Source organism: Nesoenas mayeri (assembly GCF_963082525.1).
Source record: "Nesoenas mayeri genome assembly, chromosome: 5".
Classification (NCBI taxonomy): Eukaryota; Metazoa; Chordata; class Aves; order Columbiformes; family Columbidae; genus Nesoenas; species Nesoenas mayeri.
In genome coordinates, this window is record NC_137548.1 from 4287312 (window position 1) to 4311902 (window position 24591).

The 24591-nt window shown below is 49.1% G+C and overlaps 1 protein-coding gene across 2 annotated transcripts in view; it reads right to left on the reverse strand.

Moving 5' to 3' along the window:
* SAMD4A (sterile alpha motif domain containing 4A) overlaps window positions 1-24591 on the reverse strand; it is a gene marked incomplete at its 3' end in the record, with an annotated part of 105046 nt that overhangs the window by 23582 nt on the left and 56873 nt on the right. For both annotated transcript variants that reach the window (XM_080345879.1, XM_080345878.1), the window contains exon 2: window positions 16518-17036. In XM_080345879.1, coding sequence (XP_080202005.1) covers window positions 16518-17036 — 519 coding nt within the window. The remainder of the gene's footprint in view (window positions 1-16517; window positions 17037-24591) is intronic.

The window sequence follows — 24591 nt, forward strand, 5'->3', positions numbered from 1 at the left end:
GTGAGGCTGAATCCCTGCCCCCAAATTACATTTGGAAAGCTCTGGATTTGTTTTTTCCATGTGTTTGTATTTTCTGGCTGAAATTTTGATACTACCAAGTTTGATTTGTTTTTAATAAATAACTTCAACACCAGTAGGACAAGTGCGATGCAGCAACTCCTGTGACTTGGGAGTTATTTCTCGAGAAGGGCCTGACAATGGGTAAGTATTTCCTTGCCTTTGAGTATGTGAATTTGTCTTATGCAGGCTACAGTACTAAAAAAACCCCCAAATCATAGATTTTCTGACACTTTTTGGTAGAAGTGTCACAACAGATTTTTAAACATAATTTCTCCTGAACAGTCTCCATTTTTCACTGCTCCTCTTCCATACTGTCTCACTCATTTTTATTTATCTTCTCAAAGATTTATGTATCTTTTTCTTGGGTCTGTTAGGTAGTGGGGTACTACATGGTATTTATAGGAAAAGATGGAGATGGACGAGCTATCTTTCTTTCCTGTAATGAAAAATATATGAAAAGATGGGCCTGTTGGCTTAAAAATATTCAAATTCTGTAATTCACAAAGTCATTAAGCTGCTGGCTAAACCATAAATGCAGTTAATGTATTTTAATGCACGGATTTAGGATATAAAACACTGGTTTAATGTTTTCTTGCAGTTACTCTCAATGAAACGAGCTGAATTTCATGGGCGTTGTTTCCTGATCACAGACCACAATAAAAACTCTCTGGATTTAGGCGCTGCTCAGCTGAGCCATGTCTCATCGCTTGCTGGGATCAGGGGACAAGTTCTGGATCCAGCGCTATGGGAAGTCTCCTTTTTGTTTGCACCAAACCCAAGCTGGTGCTGCTATTTTCAATGTGCCCCCTGGGTGCAGATGTGGGGTTCACAAAACATCTGCACCGCTCTGTTAACAATGGCTCCTTTCTGGGGGGCGAGAGCAAATTCTGCAGAAAGACACTAATTTCCCCAAATGAGCGGCTGTAAGGTTCATTGCTGGGTAGATGAAACGAAAAGCAGATTTTCTCCTCCAGGGAAATTTGAGGGCAAAGGGGTTAAAATGACCTTTCAGCCCATATGAAACAGAAGCAAAAAACTTTTCGTTTTTTTTTTTTCAAAATCATATTTCTTAAATCTGTACAAAACCTGAAGGAAATTTATCATTCTCATTGCTTTTCCTCCTAAAACACCAAAGCTCCCTAATCCCCTTTTTTTGCATTGGTAGAAGTTCATCAAGACCACTTACAGCTCCTACACATGTTATTTCCTAACATAAATGAGTCTTAATGGAAAAGCCCCAGCCAGGTGTACTGTGCTGTAAAAGTTAAGCCAGGTTTAATTCCCAACTAAAACCTGGAGGAAAACCCACCATCAAAGCCATCGCTGCTGACCAGAAACAGAATGAAAATGAGCAAGTAGTGGGGTTATAAAAGGAGGGGAGAGAAAAACACCAAAGTTCGTTTGTATTTATTAAGCATCTGTAAAAAAAAAGCAGCCAGTATCACACAGAGCTGATGGATGAGGCCAAAAACCTGCAGATTTCTGCAATGTCTAAATTGTTCCTATTTCTAAAGGTGTTTTCTTTTACCAGCACACCACGCTAACACCACACTGTGCAAGGGGAAGGCTTATGGTGAGGAGTTTGTTCCCTTCCCATTAAATAGCTATAAAACCAGAAGTTGCCTGGTAGAGAAGGATGTCAGTGAGGACCCGGGATTGTTTTCAGAGCAGTGCTGTGTTTCCTACAGTTGTGGTGTATCCTGACGAGGAAATAGAAGGATTTAGGAAGGTCTTAACCAGGCTGGTACAGGACAGACAGGGACCTGCTGGAGAGGGGCCAGAGGAGCCACAGAAATGACCCGAGGCTGGAACAGCTCTGCTGGGAGGACAGGCTGAGAGAGTTGGGGTGTTCAGCTGGAGAACAGAAGCTCCGGGGAGACCTTATTGTGGCCTTTCTCTGCTTAAAAGGGGCCAATAAGAAAGATGGGGACAGACTTTTTAACAGGGCCTGTTGTGATAGGACAAGGGGTGATGGTTTTAAACTAAAGGAGGGAGATTCAGGCTGGACATAAGGAAGAAATTGTTGGCCCTGAGGGTGGTGAGAGCCTGGCCCAGGTTGGCCAGAGAGGTGGTGGCTGAACCATCCCTGGAGACATCCCAGGCCAGGCTGGACGGGGCTCTGAGCAACCTGAGCTGGTGAAGATGTCCCTGCTCATGGCAGGGGTGGCACTGGATGAGCTGGGAAGGTCCTTTCCAACCCAAGATATTTAGCATTAAAAAACCATATTTATATGGTGCGAAATACGGGAAAAAATCTGATAAATCAGTTGAAATGCATCACCAGGGCTGAGCATTGCAGCAGCACCGCTCAGAGCCCCTTCTGTGCCTGCTGCCCCTGGCTGCAGCTGCATGGCCTGCGGGATAAAAGCCACCTTGAATTTGTTGTAGAAAAACCTCTGGTTTAGGAAATATTTATGGCTTTCAGATGAGTAAGAGATACGGTGGAACAGGCAAGGAGGACAGGAGCTAACTGCCCCCTTTTGGATGCAAAGGGCTGATCTGTCAGTCCTCCCTCCTACAGGGCGTCTGCAGCAGCTGGTACCCTGCAGCCTCTAAGTCATCCTCTCCCCACCAAAATCTTGCAAACAAGAGGATATATTTGGCTTAAATCCAGACCAGATTCCTTCCTGAGCAGCAACAGCTTTACAAACTGCTGCTTTTTCATCTTAATTTTAGGTCCCCTAATTAGAAGCCGGTGTCGGCTGGAGGAGAAATAATCAACTCCACAGGATGGCCAGGAACAATTAGAAATCATCCAGCGCAACACGTAAACATTTGTTCCATTTATTTCCCTGAGATAACGCAACACTGGGGTCCAACAGGCCATGTTTTACTAAACCACAAGCATTTTCACTGAACTGCAATTCAATTCACACAACTTCACAGGATGCAGCGGGCGTAATTCCTCTGCAGAGGATGCTACAAGCAGAGACTCTTCAAAACCAGCCCTGCTACTCTGGGCACCAGACAGAGGTTATTTAAGAGCTCTTAGCACTGGCCTAACTTCAGGCTCTGCTTAAGCCTTTCTGGCTGTAACAGACACCCAGGCTTATAAATGCTGCGGACCCTGGGATGGCACCTGCCTGCTGTGCACACACCTCTTCCTCTTTTAATTTGTAACCCTCAGAAAGGGGATTAATGAATATGCATGTTTATTAATGCTGCATCTTGTGTTCATGCCCTCAGTGTCTTTAAATAGAGGATGTCGCTAATGATTTTGAAAGTGTCAGTTGAGCGTAGCTCCTTTCCCACTTTTGACAATCCTGCGTGATTTTGGATGATCCGAGGTGAATCTGGGGCTGCTGACGGCCAAGCTGAACAAGTCACTTATTCAAGCTATTTCTAAAACAAATGGTCCATGTGTGCTTAAATTCAACAGAAGAAATACAAGTGTGAGTTTGAAACCTTACACTCAAGCATTTTTTTTAATTACAAAAACATTAAGCTTTAATTTAAAAACGAAATCTAATATATTATTTGAGGGTAAGATAAGCTTCCAGGAGGCAGCCAGAGGCACGCCTGCCTTTCTGAGCACCGCGGCGGGGTGAGCTGGACGAACAAAGGGAGGAAACCACCACTCCAAAGTCCAAGCCACGCTGGTACATGGATCCCCTACGACCTGTGTGTCCCATTTCTGGTTTACAAGTGTTTTCCTGCCCGCCGTGGGCTCACTTAGATGGTGCAAGAGCCATTTGCTCCCTAAGGATCCACCATCACTCTGCAAAGGCAACGCCCAGTTCAGCTCCTTCTACCCGGGTACCCAATGGGATGGGGACTGGAGCAGATCATGGTCCTTCCCAAGATACATGGGCTTGTATTGCCTCTTTGTTCCACTGCCACAGCTCTAAACAGCCACAGAGGTTGTGCTCAGCCCACACAAGAACGTGTTTCCTTGCAAGAAAACTCCTTGTGGCCTCAGGATCCAGGTCAACTAGAAGCTTGCAGTTGCTGTTAAACAGAATGCCTTTGAGACGAGCTTGGGATGTTTGGTGTCCTAGGGATAAATGTGATCAATAACCTGGAGCCAGCGTTGCTGAGATGTATCATAGAATCATGGAACGGTTGGGGTAGGAAGGGACCTTCCAGTGCCACCCCTGCCATGAGCAGGGACATCTTCACCAGCTCAGGTTGCTCAGAGCCCCGTCCAGCCTGGCCTGGGATGTCTCCAGGGATGGTTCAGCCACCACCTCTCTGGCCAACCTGGGCCAGGCTCTCACCACACTCAGGGACAACAATTTCTTCCTCATGTCCAACCTGAATCTCCCTCCTTTAGTTTAAACCCATCACCCCTTGTCCTATTGCAACAGGCCCTGCTAAAAAGGGCTGCTGTATGAGGTGCTGCTAAAGTGCTCTCAAGCTTCAAACCAAGCTCGGTTTAACATTCCCAGACGAAAAAAAATAAGAGGAGTGAGAAGGAGTGATGGTGACGATGCAACCGTCGCGGTGTGCGGGCTCCTCGTCGCAGGAGGCGGCTGCAGACCGCGCTGCGGCAGGGCTGGAGCAGCAAGGAGCATCCCTGTGGGGACACCACCTCCCCGCGCAAAACCAGCTTCAGCATGGGTCAGACACTGGCTGGGCTGGCAGGCACAAGAACATGCTTATAGGAATTCTGAGGCTGCAAGTGGTTTCCCAGTGAAGCCCTGGGTTTAGTGTATTTTTTTTCCTCTCTTCCTTTTTGAAGTGGTGTTGCCTATTCTGGTAGGCAAGGGCTGATTTCAAGAGGGGCTTTGTTGACTGAAGACCATGTGGAACAGCATCACACTTTTGTATTGTGGTTTCTCTGGGTTTTTGGCCAATTTTTTCAGCCTAAGAAGGGAAAAGCCACCCATTCCTGTCACTAGAGCTGAGGAACGGGTCTCTGCAGACAGAGACTCCTCTAAGTGGCAAGCAATGTCCAACAAGGTTTCCCTCTGCTCCAATGCACCCTTCACTAAACTCGACTTAAAGTGCTGCAAAAGTCCTTGACAAGACCCACATGGGGCTGATCTGAGGATCTCCACCAAGAGCCAAACCCATTGCTGGGTACAGAGGCACCTTCAGACCATCTCCGGTCCCCACCGGGTCCCTGACACCCAGAGGACCTTGACAACAACCTCACAACCCTTTCACCAATGCACCATCCATACAGCAGATTACAATTCAGAATAATCCCACAGCTGGAGAAAGGAAAAAGTGCGTCATACTGAACTCTTGTAGAGATTTTGTTGGTTTTTAGTCTAAAACCAGCACTTCTTGGCTGCAAAGTTGGTTAAGGTGCATCCTCAGGCGGAGTCTGATCACGTACAATTCCTTTTCTGGTCTGCAGGTACCTGGAGCAGCAGCTTGACCCTGATTTGCTATAGGAAATGGGGATGTCTTTAATCCACCGAGGCCACACGGTCCCTTGTGCAGCCCTGAGGCACCTCCAGAGGGGAAATCCTGCGCAGCTCCTGCAAAACCCCCTTTTTGCAAAGTTCAACCGGGTCCTCTCCTCCTCCTCCCCCTTGCTACTCCGGTCACGGAGCATCGTCCTCTCAGGAAGGCTTCCCCGCGCTGGCAAACCAATTCTCACGGCTTTTCCAGCGTTTCTGTGCCCGGGACCCTTGGAAACGCTGCCCGGTTGGCACTAGTCCTCCTTCCTGGGCACCCCATTCACCGCTCCCCACACCGCCACAGGCAGCTCCAGCCTGGCCAATGCAGAACCCGATGGAACATTTTTCGGCACAACGTCCCCTAACCCTTGGAGCGTTTATTTTGTGCCTTTTATTTTCTTTTCTTCCCCTTTTTGTGACTTTTAACTGTGTTTGTACAGGACCGGATGAACTACATCTTTGCCTCTGAAACGGGCTGATATAACCCATGGGGGGTGAAACCAAAGCTCCTAAATGTAAATGCCCACCGAGTAGCTGTGTGCATTATAAAATATATATATATATATAAGCAGAGTTCTGCCTCAAGCAGAGAAATTAGGAAGAAGAACAGACTGAAGAAAAGCCTGTCAAGCAAACTTTTTCTTTCTAAAAAATGACATTTTTAATCACGGTTTCCTGTTCAAGAAACAGGACAGAGAAACAATAACCCGTTTGTTGCTGCTCTCTCCAAGCAGGGCACGCGAGGCCCCGTCCAGGCTCAGCCAGGGACAGGGACGTCTCTGCTGACCCCAGAGGGTTTCACCAGCCCCTGCCCGCACGAGCACACGTGGAGCCACTCGTTGGCTCTGGTAGGAATTGCTGTTATTGTATGTCATTATTATTCACTCATTTGTGCGGCAGCAGGAGCAGGGTTCCACATAAAGAGGTGTAGAGGCAGCTTTTGGTGGTTGCTCAGGTTGCTCAGAGCCCCGTCCAGCCTGGCCTGGGATGTCTCCAGGGATGGTTCATCCACCACCTCTCTTTGCCAACCTGGGCCAGGCTCTCACCACCATCAGTGTAAAAAATTCCTTCCTCATGTCCAGCCTAAATCTCCCCTCCTTTAGTTTAAAACCATTGAAACCATTACTCCTTATCCTAAAAGGTGCTGCCCTAAACCACGCTGCTCTCTGGGTAAACGCAACAACCTGATGTCCAGGCCAATCAATATGGTTTTTCTCCTACATTTATACACAAACCACAGAGAAAACAGTGTTTGCCCCTGGGGAATCCCAGCCCGTTAATAACAATGCCGCTGTGCTGTACTAAGCCTCCGTAATTATCCCAGAATTCACTGATTTTTTTTGGTCTCCTGGGGGAAATTCCTCCCCTGCTCGCGGATCGAGGCAGAAACACGGCACTGGGATGCAGAAACTCTCCTTCCTACGGTCCTTTCCACCCACAGGAGATGTCCAAGAGCATCTGGTCCACTCAGGCTGCCTCCACCAGCTGCTACTCAGACCCCTGGTCTGAGGAGCATCTGCCTGCTGAGAGCACCGACAGCATCGCTTTCTACCACGTGTCACACTTCAGATGGAGAAACCCTTCTATCAGTTACTATCTCTTCTGGAGGACAAGCTGGAAGATGTACAACCTCTATGTAGCAATATGCAACCTGTGGGAAACTGGGAGTAAGAAAAGAAGGGGCTCAAGCCAGTCGAGTGGAACGGCTGAGTGCGAAACCTCTATAATCGCCCCAAGAAAGTGGGATCCAATAATCCAATGGAGTTGTTAAAAATCTGTGGAGTGCGTACAAGGAGAAGGCATGCCTTCAGGAGTGAAAATACAGAGGAGGACAACGTGTGTCTTATCTGATACGCAACCCACGACGTCGTCATCAGGTTCTCTTTCCTCTCTACTCTGCCCTGGGGAGACCACACCTGGAATCTTGTGTCCAGTTGTGGCCCCTCAGTTCCAGCAGGACAGGGAACTGCTGGACAGAGTCCAGCGCAGCCACCAAGATGCTGAAGGGAGTGGAGCATCTCCCGTGTGAGGAAAGGCTGAGGGAGCTGGGGCTCTGGAGCTGGACAAGAGGACACTGAGGGGGGACTCATTCCTGGGGATCAATATGGAAAGAGTGAGTGTCAGGAGGATGGAGCTAGGCTCTTCTGGTGACAACCAGTGATAGGACAAGGGGCAATGGGTTCAAACTGGAACACAAGTGATTCCACTTAAATATGAGAAGAAACTTGTTGGGGGTGAGGGTGGCAGAGCCTGGCCCAGGCTGCCCAGGGAGGTTGTGGAGTCTCCTTCTGTGCAGACATTCCAACCCGCCTGGACACCTTCCTGTGTAACCTCATCTGGGTGTTCCTGCTCCATGGGGGGATTGCACTGGATGAGCTTTCCGGGTCCCTTCCAATCCCTAGCATTCTATGATTCTATGAAATTTCACACAGGAAGAAACAGGACTTTTCTACAGCACTGCAGCTTTTTCCATCCACAGTGACTTATTTGGGGTTTACTCCCCCCTTGTCTCTTTTTATCCACTTTCACTCATTGAAAAAAAGCCATTTAGTCCTCCTCTCCTGTAGGCACCATGACCTGGATTTTGCAAGACAAATTCCTCTGTCCTCCAGCCCATCGCAGCACCCTCCCTCCAGGCTGCCAATGTCTTACTCCTTCTCCTCTATCGTCATTTTCTTCTTCTTCTTCTTCTTCTTCTTTTTCTTCTTCCAAGAGCCTAAAATCTTATTCCTTCTCCTCTATCGTCTTCTTCTTCTTCTTCTTCTTCTTCTTTTTCTTCTTCCAAGAGCCTAAAATCTTATTCCTTCTCCTCTATCGTCTTCTTCTTCTTCTTCTTCCAAGAGCCTAAAATCTTACCAACTCCAGGCGAGAAGAAAAGCCTGTTGGGTCTCTGAGGGGTAAACGCAGTATCCAGTTCCCCACGTGAGAAGATGTAAATAATACCGGGTGGTTACTGGTCACAGAGAGGAATGGGACAGCACAGCTGCTATCACACAACGCGTATTAATTCTTTCCTATTATTGCCCCAAATTAACTCAGCTCAGCTTCCTACAAATCAAGGGCTTATGCATCCTTAAAAATCTGCTCTCATCATCCTCCAAAAACATTCCTGATTGCTCAGATATCGCCTCGCGTTTGAGTTATGACACAGATCTCTGCGCCGGCTAACAAGGGACTACATTGCTCAGCAAACAGTGGGGGGACTATGGTTACAAGAAAACATTAAATTCGGAGCAGCCAGCCTCAAATAAAATTGCATAACAAATGGGAACAGCAAACTTGAGGGCAAAATAAAAATTCAAAAAACCCACCAAAATTCAGCTTCAGGGCTGCCAAAACAGAGCCATTGATTACAGCGCGTTTGATCCATTTGCATGCAGAGAGCTTTGCTGTGGAGCTGAGATGGAAACAGTCTTAATATAGCTGCAGAGAAAATATCCTTCTTGCACTCTCCTAACTGCACTTTGATAGGAAGCAGCCACAGAGCAGATGGTGCCTATATATAATCACCAGACCTATTATCCCAGCCTCTTTTAGTAATTTGAAGGATGTGATAACCACAAGGAGAGTGGCAAATATTCCCCCTCCCTCCCTTCCCCCACTAAGAAAAATATATAAAAAAATAAGAGGAGGAAGCTATAATTATGGTAACGATTAAAAGAATTTCCAAATGGAGTAAATAACTATTTTGTGCACTGCTCCTTCAAACCAGAAGTCAAAAGTTAATTAAATAGCAGCACGTTACTGAGTCAGGGGAACACAGCACGTCCCTGTGCAACGCCGCAGTCAGGAGGGAGACCGGAGTCGCTTTGGATTAATCCAAATCCAGCACCTCCTTCCCTCCCTGCTGCCCTCCTGCCATTCCCTGCAGCTGCTGCTTGATGGCGGGGGGAAGGATAAGCTCATCTATCTCCATTACTTTACTTGCCAAAGCCTGGAGTTGCACGGTTCCAAAGGATGAGCCCATGGGAAAGCAATTACCTCCAGGGGTTTCTCACCACATGAAGATGCGCAGGAAAACATCACGAATCTGGGTTTTTTTTTCAGTTAACAGCAGAGGTTCTGAGCAGCATCCTTGGGTATGTGGCTCCCAAATGGAGCCCCCAGCCTCATGCTGACGTTGGCTCTGGTGGTGATACAAAATGCAGCGGGGACCCAAGGGTGCTCATGGGGAGATGGGAAAAGCAAAGCTTCCCTCAGGGGAGCAACAAGCTCTTATGCAATGAGTAAACAGAGCTTTCTGTTGTCTGTGCCAGTATCTGCCAGGCAGCAGGATGGCTGGTAAAATATACCTGGGTTTAGGAGAGTCCATCCATCAACAAAACCTCCTGGTCAACTGACACATGAGACTGTTGATGGGTATGGAGAATTACTGGGGATGTCTGACTTTGCTCCAGAGCGTGGAGAGCATCAATCAGCTGCACTGTTGGCTTCAGCACCACTTCCAGGTCAGAAGTGTGATTCATTGGCAACAGGAGTCCCAAGAACCACAGGGTAATGCAGAAAACCATAGAATCACAGAATAGTTTGGGTTGGAAGGGACATTCCAAGCCCATCCAGTGCCACCCCTGCCACGAGCAGGGACATCTGCACCAGCTCAGGTTGCTCAGAGCCCCGTCCAGCCTGGCCTGGGATGTCTCCAGGGATGGTTCAGCCACCACCTCTCTGGGCAACCTGGGCCAGGCTCTCACCACCCTCAGGGCCAACAATTTCCTCCTCATGTCTGACCTGAATCTCCCTCCTTTAGTCTAAAACCATCACCCCTTGTCCTGTTGTAACACATCCTTCTAAAATGTCTGTCCCCATCCTTCTTATAGGCTCCTTTTAAGTACTGCTGCCTCTTAATGCCCCTCCACGGGACACCTGGGCTACTGTAAGGAAAGCGGAGGCAGAATCGGAGCCGCAAGTTTCAGGCTCTCCCCACACCCAGACCTGCAGGTCGAGGACGGTGTCCTACCCCCAGCACCAATGGACAAACAATGTGCTAACGGCCGTGCAAAACCAGGGCACGCTTACAGCTGGTGATTGCACCAGCACTTCACATGCCAAGAGGGTGGGAGTGTCCCCAGGTGCTGCCGGAATAGAGGTTCCCAAATTAGGTGGCCTCATTCTAGCCAGGAATCCACAGAGCCATTGCTTTGTGTGTAGGGTATGTGAATTTGGGAGTGGTGCCCAGTATGGAGATGTGTGGCTACGTGCAAGGATTGAACCTTGCGTGTACTAATCCCAGGTCTGGATGAAGCAATGGAGCAGTCCCAGGGGATGCACGTGTGACATGTGCTCTTCAAGGAGTGGTGGCCACTGCTCCTCCTTCTCTTCACCAGCCACCCAGACCAACCACCAGCCTCCTCACCGCTTTCCCGACAACGGGACTGTTTGCAACGGCAGGTTATTTAAGCGCCTGAAAGCATCCTTTGGTGTCGAGCTGCTACAGGCTGTACATGTGTCCCCTGGGGTCACTTGCGCCTGTGCGAGATCAGAATGGGTATGGCAGGCAGGATATCATCTCTGTCTCTGTGCTGGCTGATGCCTGGGCTAACACCAGCTCTGCTTTGCCAGCTGCGGTCCCCCAAAGGCATCTACTGTGGGCAACAAACTTCTTCTGCCCCAAAGGCTGTGCATGGCCTGGAAGAGATGCTACCTGTGAACAGCAAGTCCTGGCTGAACAGGAGAGACATCATCTGACACGCTGGCCTGGGAGCTACGTCCAAAGCCAAGTGCTTGGCAAGGGACACAGAACCACAGAATCATTTTGGCTGGAAGAGACCCTCAAGATCATCGAGTCCAACCATTAATCCAGCCCTGGCACTAACCCATGTCCCTCAGAACCTCATCTGTATTCAACTCCCCCAGGGATGGTGACTCCAGCACTGCCCTGGGCAGCCTGTTCCAATGCCCGACAGCACTTTGGGGAAGAAATTTTTCCTTATATCCAGTCTAAACCTCTCCCAGCACAACCTGAGGCGGTTTCCTCTGGTCCTATTACTTGTTACTTGAGAGAAGAGATCAACCTCCTCCCGGCTCCAAGGTCCTGTCAGGCAGTTCAGAGATCAGAAGGTCTCCCCTCAGCTCCTGTTCTCCAGCTGAACCCCCCAGGTCCCTCAGCCGCTCCATCACACTTGTGCTCCAGCCCCTCACCAGCTCCGTTCCCTTCTCTCAACTCGCTCCAGCACCTCAAGGCCTTTCTTGGTGTGAGGGGCCCAAAACTGACCCCAGGATTCGAGGTGCAGCTTCACCAGCACCCAGTCCAGGGATCGATGAGTTACTTCCATGACACCACATGAATCTCCTCATTTTTTTTCCTTCCAGTGCAGAGTGTGCTATTTGGGAAGATGACATGCAGGCTCATTAGCTTTGATGTCAGTCTAAGACCCTCATGGAGATGCATTACAGGTGGGACCTCAGCACCAAGTTGCCCTTTGTTGGTCACCCCCCTTTTCTGGCCAAAGACACAGAGAGAAGAGAGAACATCTGGGAGCAAAGAGGTGAAGGTAATGTGCCAAAACGGGTTCAAAGGAGGAACAAAAAGCAATGGGAAGTCTCAAGGGCAGAACAAGTTCTGACCATCACTCAAATACAAGAGTCCATCAAGACACTTCAGTACACTGGGTTAGGAAACACTGAACACAGCAACACGGATGCTGAATGGTGACAGACCAGAAGGTTGGGCCAGCCAAGTTTCCTGGCCAAAATGTCATCACACATCTTCACCTTGAGCCCCTGTGAGCAAGCACACAGAAGCACATCAACTACAACCATCCTGGCCAGCAGACCAGCTCACAGAGAATGGGCAAAGCTTGCTCTGGTTTGATTTTGGACACGTCCCTGCTAACCAAAGGGTGAGGGACAAGGCAAACCGAGTGTCCTCAACAGCAGGAATGGACTTTGGCCATAAAACACAGCTCTGCAGGGACCACTCAAGAGCAGTAGCAGATTCTCCCCAGCATTGCTGATACCCTGAAGAGCCATCGCTCTTGTCCTTGGCTGCCGCTACCATCTCCAGTGGTTGACAGCTTCCAGGCTGAGCCCAGGTGATTGTTCATCTCCTTGCCTGCTGAGTGATGGTTTAAGGAGCTGCAGATGGTATCTCAAAGGGACCAAGTGCTTTGAATTTATAGACGGGACAGGAAATCTGGATGTGCTGTTCAGAGCTGGAGTAGAAGACTATGGTTGGACTTGAGGATCTTAAAGGTCTTCTCCAACCTAAATAATTCTACGACTTTGTGTTATCCTTGCTCTCGGTCCCATTTGTTGTTGTATTTGTGCATATTCTGTGTGGATTTGAGGAAACAACTTTGCGCACGTTATCCTTTTGTACGACGACTCTGTTTTTAAGCTACAGAATTAGCAAGCTATTGTAGTGATGAGATGCTGGCAATGTGGGTGACTCTTCGAGATGTTCTCTGATGGCTACATGTAACACTAGAGGGCATTAGCAAGACAACAGATGCCCCCATCTACCACTACTGAAAAGCTCAAGTGTAATAAAGGCCATCAGTAAAAGAGAAAAGAAGCATCTAGTCCAACTCCTGCCATGAGCAGGGACATCTTCACCAGCTCAGGTTGCTCAGAGCCCCGTCCAGTCTGGCCTGGGATGTCTCCAGGGATGGTTCAGCCACCACCTCTCTGGCCAACCTGGGCCAGGCTCCCGCCACCCTCAGGGCAACAATTTCTTCCTCATGTCCAGCCTGAATCTCTCTCCTTTAGTTTAAAACCACTACATCGATACAATAAGTAATATTTTTATCCCCAGGTTATACAGTGGGAGCAGAGGACCAAGACACTTGTCAGATGCATGTCAGAGCCAGGAACCATATCTTTACCTCTTTAGCTGTGGTTCAATAAGCTCGTTATTGCCAACCAGAGTAGCTATCACTCCCTCCAAACTTTGTGCTTCTTTCTTGCTCGCAGACCTTACAGTTCAGTTCAGACCAGTGTCCCCGCATCCCACCTTCTCAGTGCTGGACAAGCGTATTTAACAGCAGACCCTCCTTCTCCTCTGTACATATTCCCTTCTGATCATGCGGAAAACAGAGGGTTAAGCTACGCTGTACTTCTGTTTGACAACCAAAACGCATTTGACATCACATCGTACTCAAGTGGAACCAATTACACAGGGGAAAGGAGCTAGAGCCTCCATCCAAGAAGCTCTCGGTCTGCAGCTTTGCACGCCAGCTGCTTTTTTCTGTCCTCTCAGAGTTTCCAGGCCCCATCTTCACCGCACAGGCATTGTGCAACCCGGGTGTTTTGCAACCACCGCCTGACTCGGCCGCAGAGCCGGGGCTCTGGGCTTCACCCTGTCCCACCACGCCTGGAGCAGCTCTGGCCTCCTGCCCACTCACGCTCCCAAGCCCAGGCCGAGGCTACTTGTACTCCTGGCACATAAAGCTGGGTTTAAAGTTGCAGGTCAAGCTCTGTGGGATGGGCTGAGAAAGCAGGGAGAGGCCGTAACGGTGATGCAGTGGATGGGCATGAACTTCCAGAGCTTTGGATGAGTCCATACCCTCAGATCACTCCCCAAACCCATCACTTACGATGCTGGTCCCATCCTGGATCACCATTGCTGGTGTAAATCCGGAGTGACACCTTCAAAGTGCTCCAGACTTGCCCTGTAAAGGCTGGAGGACTCCACCATCTCCTCAAACCTCGTCTAACATCAGCCAGTGCCATTAAGAAAGAGAAAGCTGGAGATGAACCAGGCCTGAACCAAGTTTCAAAGCCTGGGTCTAGGTCAAGTCAAAGACGAGGGCAGCACAAAGCAAAGCGTCACATGAGCTTCAGCCACCCATATTTAAACCTGACACCATAATAGCGTTACACCTAATTATGCCACAAAACCAGGTGAAAATACCTCGAGCAAAATCACCACGTTACTCCTCCGGGAAAGACTTTGCCCCATTTTGGCATCAGGACCAGGCGGGTCAGGGAAGGCTGTGCCCTGCAGGGTGTTCCCTGGATTAAGCCCCTGCCCAGATAAACACCTCCAAGAGACAGAATTTAAAAATAATAACACTAAAACCTAAACAAACAGGAAGAGTTTGAGGGCTTTGCTTTGGAACAGAAGATTAATGGACGTATTGATTGACTCAAGGGGCTGGGACAAAGGCTGACAGCCGTGTTTATTTTTTAGCATCTGTCTGTGGACTCGCTGTGCTTGTGTCTGAGCAAATATTGCATTAAGGAAGCTTATGAAGTGTGGTCAGGTCGTCTCCAGCTCAGCCCGCAGGTTGTCTGAACACAGTGCCACAACGTTTTGAATTTAGGGAAAACCGCAGCAGTACAGCGGTTCGGGCACTGCTGAGTAATTCGGCTGTTGCTTGGGTTTCCGCACCTTGTGCTAATACCTGCGGACTCTGTTGGGCCAGAGGTGTGTCACTAAGACGTATGTGCATGCAAAAAGACTGGAAGAAACACGAAGACGTTTTTGAAAGTGTCCTTTGAGACCTAACGCACCTTGTGGAGCTTTAGCCATTGCCAGTGATGAACCTGCTGTACCCATCAGCCCTCCCTTGACATGAGGAACCAGGTCCCTTCTGAAGCCACCTCCTTCCAAAGCCTCCAAACCACCAGGGGAATGCAATCACGAGGAAGAACCCCCCAAAATTAATCACTGGAGAGGTTTAACAGACTAATTGCAAATACATCCGCAGTTCTTCTCACCCTGCCCCCTTGTCAAGCCTTTCACCCTGGAACAGCTCTGCTCCGCAGTGCAGGGACCCAGCCCGCGGAGACGCTGAATCACACACAACCCCATGGCAGCAGGAGCAGGGCTTGAAAGATGGAAGATGAGATGGGGATGATGTTCAGAGTCAGTGGAGAAGCTGAGACCCTTCTGCTAAATCCCCCTTTGCGCTGCCTGCAAGGATGGACCCTGGACAGGCAGGGACCAGGGTGCTACAGCACTAAACCCAGAGCCACGCTTTGTATCATTGTCGATTTGAAACACCATCTAAAAAAAGCATTTATTACAGCAGAGGGAAAAACCCAGAGGCCTTAAGTGACCATTTTAAAGCTTTCAGCTCTTTAATTGTGGCTTTCCACACGCTGATAGAGAAGCCAGCGCCCTTGCCGCAGGGAGCCACTTCTCCCTGAAGTGCTCTCTGCATCCCTTGTATCTAAGGAGATGCCAAGCATCCTGGAGAGAGAGATCTTCTGGACACCACAAAGTGAGGGAGGACATCCAGCCTTGGTGAGATGGTGACAGTCACCGCAGGTGACAGCAGAGCAGCTCCTGGACCCCGCTGAGAAGATGTTTTGCTCCTCCTCTCCCAAGGATGGCTCACAGGCCTCAACAGCTGCTTTAAAAAGCAGTTACAGCTGCACCACATCTCCACGTAAAACCAGTGATAAACCTCCCCGCCACGGTGCTCTGCAGTGTCCCCGAGTGTCCAAGCCCTGGGCTGGGCTCTGCACCACCCACCGCTCCCACCAAAGCCTGGCAGGGCCTCCACGAGGGAAGAACAACCCAAGTCTCCTGGAAAACACTGAGGATTGTGCATCGAATCCCCCGCATCACCGACACCTTCACACCTCTACGCGCTACAGATACAACAGGACGTTTTCAGATACACCCCAAAGATCATGGATACCAACCCTGCTTCCAAAAACGATGCCTGCACTTTGGGGGCCCCCAATCCCAGTTCCTCCCAGTAAGACCCCAACTCATTTCTGGACTTGTCCAAGTCCCCCAGCTCACTTTTGGACTTGTCTCAAGTCCCCCAGCAAACTTTTGGACATGAAGCATCAGCTCCCCATTTGCTTTAGGAACACTTGAAATGTGAACTGTAAACCTAGATGGAGCTACATGAAAGAAAAGAGCTGCCTTCAATAACATACGTATTTACTCTTACAGCTTCTCGGCTGTTTTTCCCTCCTCTCCAGCTGCCAGGTCTTTAAAGTCTCACAGGACTAGAGAACCAAAAAATTAAAAAAGGCAGGCAGGAAATAAAAAAGCAGGTAGGGGAAAGAAAATAAAAGAAAAAGGTAGTTTTTCTATGGCCCAGATGAACCCAGCCCCTCTGCTAACCATGGCAAAGCATCTTCTCTAGCAGGATGAGGGAACCGTGCTGTGGGTGGCCGTCCCCAGTACTTCCCGGGCGTACTTACTGGTGCTTGTGCTAGTGCCGATGGTGTTGATGGTGGTGGGGACGGAGGAGGAGGAGTAGAGGGGCAGATGGCCGTTCTCGCACGCCAGGTTTTTGTCCTGCCAGCTGGAAGCGCTGATGCTTATGCCCGAGTCTCGAGAGTTCTGCCATCCGTTGAGTTTGTCATCGGAGTTTTGTCTTTGGTGATAGTAGTGCGTCTGCCCGTAGTCCACCGAATCCGAGCGGCCCCTGCTCTGGCCGCCGAAGCCACCCGACGTGCGGTCCTCCAGGTGGTTGAGCCACATGGCCAGGGCGCTCCTGTCCTCCAAGGAGGTGGCGGGGTGTATCAAGGCGTAGGACAGCAGCTGTCTGCTTTCCTCGATGTGTTGGTTGTGTTCGATTGAGTGGGCCAGGATTTTAGGCAAGAGTTTCATGTATTCGACTTTTGCCTCGATGTTTCCGGGCTTCAGTAAAGGCAGGTGGGTTAACAATAGGGAAATCACTTTATCCTTGGATTCCTGTTGCCATTGGTTAATGATTCCTGTTGAAGGAATAGAAAAGAAAACAAGAAGAGAATTGAGAAATTGGCAAACGGAGCTAATAAACAAATAAATAGGCCCTGGCAGGGTAAATACGACACACCAAAGGGATGCCTGATGCGTGATGCCACTGAGGGAGCATCTCCCAGGCAGGGGGGTCATCAGTCCCCCAAAACCCAGGTCCTGGCAAATTGTGCCGAACTGGAGGCCCAGAATTACGAGACACTCCTGAAATTCACTGAAAAAGCCAAATTACATCCACTTCTACGGCCACGTAGCTCCACCACTATTGCCCTGATGTTAATCGAAGTCACGGTTCAGCCCAGATTTTCTGTATCGCTGCAGATTACACGAAACACTACACAAAAGCACTTTATGGATAAACCTAACCTTTTGAAATCACTGGTTGGAAAATGGAAAAGCTCAAGGTTCAAACGAGCTAACACGGGCAAGAGCTATGGAGGGTGAAGGGAAGAAGCATCCCAGTAGGAGGGCAAGAACCAATCCGGGGTGTGGGTTCATCCGCCAGTCCGGTGTGATAAGCTGCCACAAATGTATTTAGGAAAGGGCTCAGCTAAAGCAGCTATTGTTCCTCTCTTAGCTCATGGAAGATAGGAGAGGATTTAGAAGACCAGGAGAAAAAAAAAGCACAAACATAGGGTTTAGCTTTAGAAAATATGCAAAAAGAAAACGCCAAGGAATTACAAACCGGTCACTTAACTCAAACTCCTGGAAAATTGATGGAACAAATAATGAAACAACCTATTTGTAAGCACTTAGAAGATAACAAGATGATAAGTGACTGCCGACGCCTATTTGTCAAGAACAATTTAATTTCCTTCTGCGACAGAGTAACTGGCCTGTGAACAGGCGGAGAAGCAGGCAGCGCCGTATATCTTGATATTCATTAGGTGCTGCCGCACGCGGCTTCCTCAGCAGCACACCAGAGAAACAGGCTCGGGCGAAACTACCCTAATGTGGGCACACAACTCATTGGGAAACCATATGGAGAGAGTCGTTGCTGGTGATTCACCGTCACAGACTGGGAGGACGTGCTGAGCCAGGAGACGTGTCCTGGCCGTGACACTACCCGGTGTGTCACCGCTGAGATGGGTGATGTGATAAATGTGAGTACATTTATTATTACTTATTGAATAATGTGCAGGTATCACGCTGGGAGAAATGAAAACACTCTAGAAAAGTGGATTAGAACTCAAACAATGTTGAGACCGGGAGAAAAGTCGGAAAAACCCAGATGTATTAAGTAGGTGCAAGCACAGAATGATAGAACAGTTTGGGTGGGAAGGGGCCTTCAAAGCACACCCAGTGCCACCCCTGCCATGAGCAGGGACATTGTCGAGGGTTTAGATTGCGGGATGACAATAAAACCCTGGCAGATGTATTGTTAACCTCCTCTCCCCGCCTTCCCCCTTTTGCCCCACCCCCTCTCTCCCTTCCCACTCAGCACAGCGATTGGGAGGGAAAGAAGGACAGAGAGAAGAGAGCTGGAAAAATTAACAATGTTTTACTAATGCTACTAATAAGAACAGAGAAAATAATACAAAATATACAAAACCAATCTTGAAAGTCTCAGCAACTGCAGAGCCAGCACCCAAAGTCCTGGAGTGGACTCTGCAGCCAACCGGAGCTGGATTCAGTCTGTCACTGGCCTCAGTTCGCAGGGACGACTAGCAAGGCCCTCTCCTAATGTCGGCCATAAGCAGAAAGGAAAAGAAGACGGGACGAGATCCTCATGATCTCCCACTTTTATATGAAGTATCACGTGAATGGGATGTTATACACAGTTGGTCAGTTTCTTGGTCACCTGTTTCTCGTTGCCCCTCTCACAAAGTGTCCAGCCATGCTTATCAATAACTTCACATTCCATTGCTGTGTTCACCAAAACATGTGTCTGGTTCTCCAGGAAAATGCAGCTAATATGAAGCTTTAGCTGACAGGCAAATTCACTAAAAGAGAAACTTGTTTTTTAACAAAACCGGGACAGACATCTTCACCCAGACCAGCTTTTATGCAGGTGGGAATAAATCGCTGTGCGGTACCAGGCCGGGAAGAGCCTGGGGTTAGGAAGCATCATAGACTTAACACCAGTCCAAAAAAGCCTTGTTGCACACAAAACCAGCACCGAGCGGCCTGTCATCGGTCTGAGAGGTGGAAGATTGATGCGGTCAATCCGCTCACCATGTCTCCTGGGGATTTTTAGTAATAGGTTGGAATTGCAGCAAAGGTGAATGAGGTTGGACATGAAGAAACTATGTCATACAGGTTGGGGTAGCGATGTGCAGGGAGAGGCTGTCTGTATGTACATGGTGACATCTCCATCACCCGAGGTTTTTCTGAACAGCTTATACAAACATCAGCCAAGGGTAGCCCAGGATCTACATAGACAACACGGCTGACAATTCCCAGCCCCAGATCAGCCACTCCTCCAGTGTTCACCAAACCCCTCTATGAAGCCTCCAAACTTTCAGTCCCTGCAGCAGGCTGTGTCTAAGTGTGTCACAACTAAACCGTCCGGTGAAAAAGGATTTCCTTCTGTTTGCTTTAAAACCACTACCCAAAACTTCACCAAACAAATTGCCCTGAGTTCTCACATTATTAAAAGGAACCCCAAAACTTTATGTTCTCCCTCCCTGTCTGCTGTGTCCTATCCATACAAGAGAAGAAGCTGCTCTAAATCATTGATTATCCTTATACCCTTCACGTATTTTTGCTGAAGATGTCCCTGTTCATTTGCAGGGGGGTTGAACTAGATGACCTTTGAAAGTCCCTTCCAACCCATGCTATTCTGTCATTCTATTTTTGAGCTAGGGTAACCAAACTCACACCAGCGCAATGAAGATCCGGACGTCCATCTATAGGATCACCCATCAGGTTTGCTCTTGGGAGGACCCACGCTGGCATCCAGCAGCTAACTCACCCCTTCCACCACCTTCCATGACCCAGAATGGAGCTACTACAGGATGGTCTTTTCCCAATTAGGGCCAAACCTTGCAGGTCGGTTCCTCCACCCAACCGAGGTGAGCAGCACTTGCCCCTCCAGCTTCACCTTCCAAGTTTCAGGACATGAAACTATTTTAATAGGAAGCCACTAGATGGCTTGCTGGAAACACCGACAGCTCTCACTGGAACTTTCTGCAGTGGTATTTACTTCTCCACAGACCCATCCCTCCTGCAGAGCTGCTTCCCAACATGGCCTGCCCGAGCCATCCCGGGCCACCGCACCGACAAGCACAAGCTTTGGTGGAGAAGGAACCGCCTCGTGCAGCAGAAACGAGTTCTAGTACTCTGTGTGTCCTCCCATACCCATGGAGATGTTGAGAGGTTGTTTTGGCGTTAAAGAATGAGATTTGGAAAAATAATAGCCTAAGTGAAGCTGTAAAAATTACATGAGTATAGCAGAACGTGAAGCCCATTCCACAGCAGGGACGTGACATAAACCTTCTGATGCACTGCACAGCAATTTTTATCTTGTGTCATAATTCACCATCCTAAGCCCTTCCAGTTGGCCAATATTTTTTTGCCAAAAGCACAGTGGGACTGAAGCCACCCTTTGAGAGATCCCAGCACAACCAACAGTGTTGGTGGTCACCAAGGGGTGATGGTTTTAAACTAAAAGAGAGGAGAATCAGGCAAAATTTAAGGAAGAAATGTTTGTCTCTGAGGGTGCTGAGAGCCTGGCCCAGGTTGGGCAGAGAGGTGGTGGATGAACCATCCCTGGAGACATCCCAGGCCAGGCTGGACGGGGCTCTGAGCAACCTGAGCTGGTGAAGATGTCCCTGCTCATGGCAGGGGTGGCACTGGGGGAGTTTTGAAGGTCCCTTCCAACCCAAACTGTTCCATGATTCTATGAACCTCTCCACCCTGTGCCAGGCTCTACCAACTGAGTACAGGGTATTCTCGACAGGAGGAACCTCAAAACACTTTGGAGCAGCTCAGCTGCTTTGCACAGAATAGTGAAATGCAAGTATTCTCCAAGAAAGCAAGAGGAAAGCCTTTTGCTTTTGGAAGCTCTAAGGGGGACATTGCATCTAAATCCAAGGATGATTGCAAACAGCATCAGCTCAGGCTTGACGTAAGTCACTGTTGACCACCTCACCCGTGACCACTTTCAAGCCCCAACATGGGGACCAGCAGCACCAGGTTGCCAGACATGGACACAACATGATGCTGCTTATCACCTACTGTGGACAAGTCCCTTGGGCAGGTTGCTTGATTTTTGAAATGCTACTGGTTGCACACAACACCTCCAGCACACGGGGCACACTACTCAGACCTCCCCCTTGCACCAACTGAAGGCTGAGCGTTTGTTCACCAGAGCATCACTGTATTTTCCATATGCAGATGTAATTCTGCTGCAAGCAAAGCTCTTTGTCATGCTTAATCTGATTTATCTGTCCCCTCTCTCTCTTGCTTCTTGGCCGGCTGCCTGGGAGGTGAAAACCCATCTTATTTTCTTCCCTCTTCTCGCAGAGGGATGTTGCCCCTTCCCTTATCACCCTCACATTTTATCATGGCTGTCGAGGCAATTTGGGGAGGAGGAGAAGCATGGGGGAGGCAAGTGGCCCTGGGCAGATTCTTCTTCCTTGCACAGGGGTGGCTGAGAGTGAAGTTCATTGCTGAAGAAACAAAGGATGATGCCAGAGCTGCTCCTTGGGAAACTCACCTTAGACCTCCAAGAGATCCGGGGGTTTGAAATAACAACCCCCAGAAGATGGAGCACTGATCTGAAAGCTCATGGCTGGTGAGAGGCTGGGAGCAGGAGCCACTCTCCTCCTCAGCCAGCAGCAGGATGTGCACAATTAAACAAAAATGGAAAATAATTAGATCTGAAAGAGGTTTGGCTCCCTTTGAGATGTGGCGGAAGGTCAGGCTTAATCCTATCTGCCAGAAAACGGAGGGATCTGGAGTGGGCGGTGCAGGAGGAGGAAAGCTGGAGCTGCTTCTGGGTGGGGGGAGAGGGGCTGGTGACCCCTCCAAAACCCCTTTCCACCTTCTCCCTGAACACAGGAGCCCCATTTCATCTCCCTGCCCGCTGCCAGGCACTCCTGAACATCTGGGATGGCTTTAGTTAATGAAATATAACAAGGGCAAGTGTAGAGTCTTGTATCTGGGTAGGAACAACCCCAGGTTCAAGTATAAGTTGGGGAATGACCTCTTGGAGAGCAGCATAGGGGAAAGGGACCTGGGGGTACTGGGGACAGCAGGGTGACCATGAGCCAGCACTGGGCCCTTGTGGCCAGGAAGGCCAATGGTACCTGGGGTGGGTTAGAAGGGGGTGGTCAGTAGGTCAGAGAGGTTCTCCTGCCCCTCTGCTCTGCCATGGGGAGACCACACCTGGAATCTTGTGTCCAGTTGTGGCCCCTCAGTTCCAGCAGGACAGGGAACTGCTGGAGAGAGTCCAGCGTAGCCACCAAGATGCTGAAGGAGACTGAGGGGTGACCTCATTAATGTTTATAAATATGTAAAGGGTGAGTGTCAGGAGGATGGAGCCAGGCTCTTCTCGGTGACAACCAATGGTAAGACATGGGGTAATGGGTTCAAACTGGAACACAAGAGGTTCTACTTAAAGTTGAGAAGAAACAACTTCTCAGTGATGGTGTCAGAGCCTGGCCCAGGCTGCCCAGGGGTTTGTGGAGTCTCCTTCTGTGCAGACATTCCAACCCGCCTGGACACCTTCCTGTGTAACCTCATCTGGGTGTTCCTGCTCCATAGGGGGATTGCACTGGATGAGCTTTCCAGGTCCCTTCCAACCCCTGACATCCTGTGATTCTGTGATTGCCAGAACAAGCCCTGCTGGATCAGCCGTGGTGAGGATGCATCCCAGATCTGGGCTCCCGCATCCCAGGGTCCTGGCACGCTGCCTGCGGTGGTGTACAGGGTGGTGGGAACTAATCAAATTACAGCCTCATGAGTGCCCTGGGTGCTGCGTCAAGGATGCCTGTTGCTCTCCATCACAAGCCTTTCGCTGCTCTAAAGGATGGCAAGACTATCAAGATTTGCAGCAGACAAATCTGAGCATACAGAAAGCCCCGAAGTTAGAAACTCCACCTTGCTGCTTTGAAACTCTGCAAAATTGCTCTCCTGCCCGTTGCTGTCATTGCACCCACATCTTCCGGAGATGAGCTAAAATGACACCTGACCATGAGCACCCTAAAGAGCCAGCTCCCCTCCCAGCCCTGTGACCCCCATACTGGCCAGGGATGGGAGCTGCTGGTGGCCCTGGAGCAGAAAATCCCAATTTTCACCACGGGAGAAGCTGAATGAAGGTGAGATGTGAAACTACCTTCTAATGTTGGATTACTTAATACATATAATTTTGCTGCCATACAACACATCTGATGCATGTGCAGGCTGTCTGTGTATAAATACAGCCCCAGATACAGCCAGGTCCTGCTTTCAAGGCTGAAACCTGTGCTGTGCTACGAATAGGTCCAATACTAACCCCGAAACTGGGGTCTTCTGCCTTGGAAAAGAGGTGATGTTTGTCAATTTAATAAGCTCTCAATAGTTTTCTCTTTCAAAAATCTGCTTAATCACTTCTGGATCCCTGCAAACTGTTAATTATCCCTGTGTCCAGTGGTGATGGATCCAGCCTCTAACACCACATGGCGTGATGGCCCTTCTTGCCTTTACTTTGAACCTCCTGACAGATGACGGGGTTATTTCAACCATCAGCGAGAGACATGGAGCTCCCGAAGCCATTAATGACGTACTGGGAATCACCGCAGCTTTCTGAAGGGTAAAGCCAACCCGGATGGGTAAAGGTAGGGCTGGGCAGTCCCTGCGGGCATCTGCAAAAACCAACACTGGTGCCCGCATTTACAAACCTTTAAGTACCGAACTGTCTGTTTTTTTCCTTCTATTTTTGCTTTCTGCAAACAGACTTATAGTCTCCACCTTGAAAACACCGACCCTGCCCAGAGGGATGGCCAAGAGGAGCTGTCAGCACAGGCACGCGAACGCATCTGTATCACCAGGTGACACGTCTCCAGGGAACAGCAGCAACGCATGATACCTCTCAAGCGCTTAAAAAAATGCACCCAAAACCGACAAAACCCCAACCAAGATAAACCTTTCATCCTGAAAGCAGAGCTTGCGTTATCCTCCTGTTGTCACGACTTATCACATCTCACAAGTGAAGCAGACAAATATGTTGACTGGGGCTTTGGTGAAGAGGTTGAGATGAATGATGTGTAATTTATGAGCTAGACAACAGCTTATCATGAGTAACAAAGACAACAATTAAAGACTGGAAGTGCTTTAAGAACTGCCCAAGGATTTTCCGAGTGACAAAGAGTATATTTAAATAGCAGGCTTGGTTTTGTTGCTCCACAACGGTAAGTTAGTGCATTTAAGGGCTCCAGTTGTCAGTAAATTGCTCTTAAATTAGTGTTTTATTATACCCTTGTTTTCCATTTAACAACATTTTCCAGAAAAAGTTCTCAAAAGCCCATTCAGATAATTTGTCCAAGCAAGAAATGACTAAGAGTTAGACATGTGCATCTGAAGGGCACCCACTGAACAGAGCACCCTCAC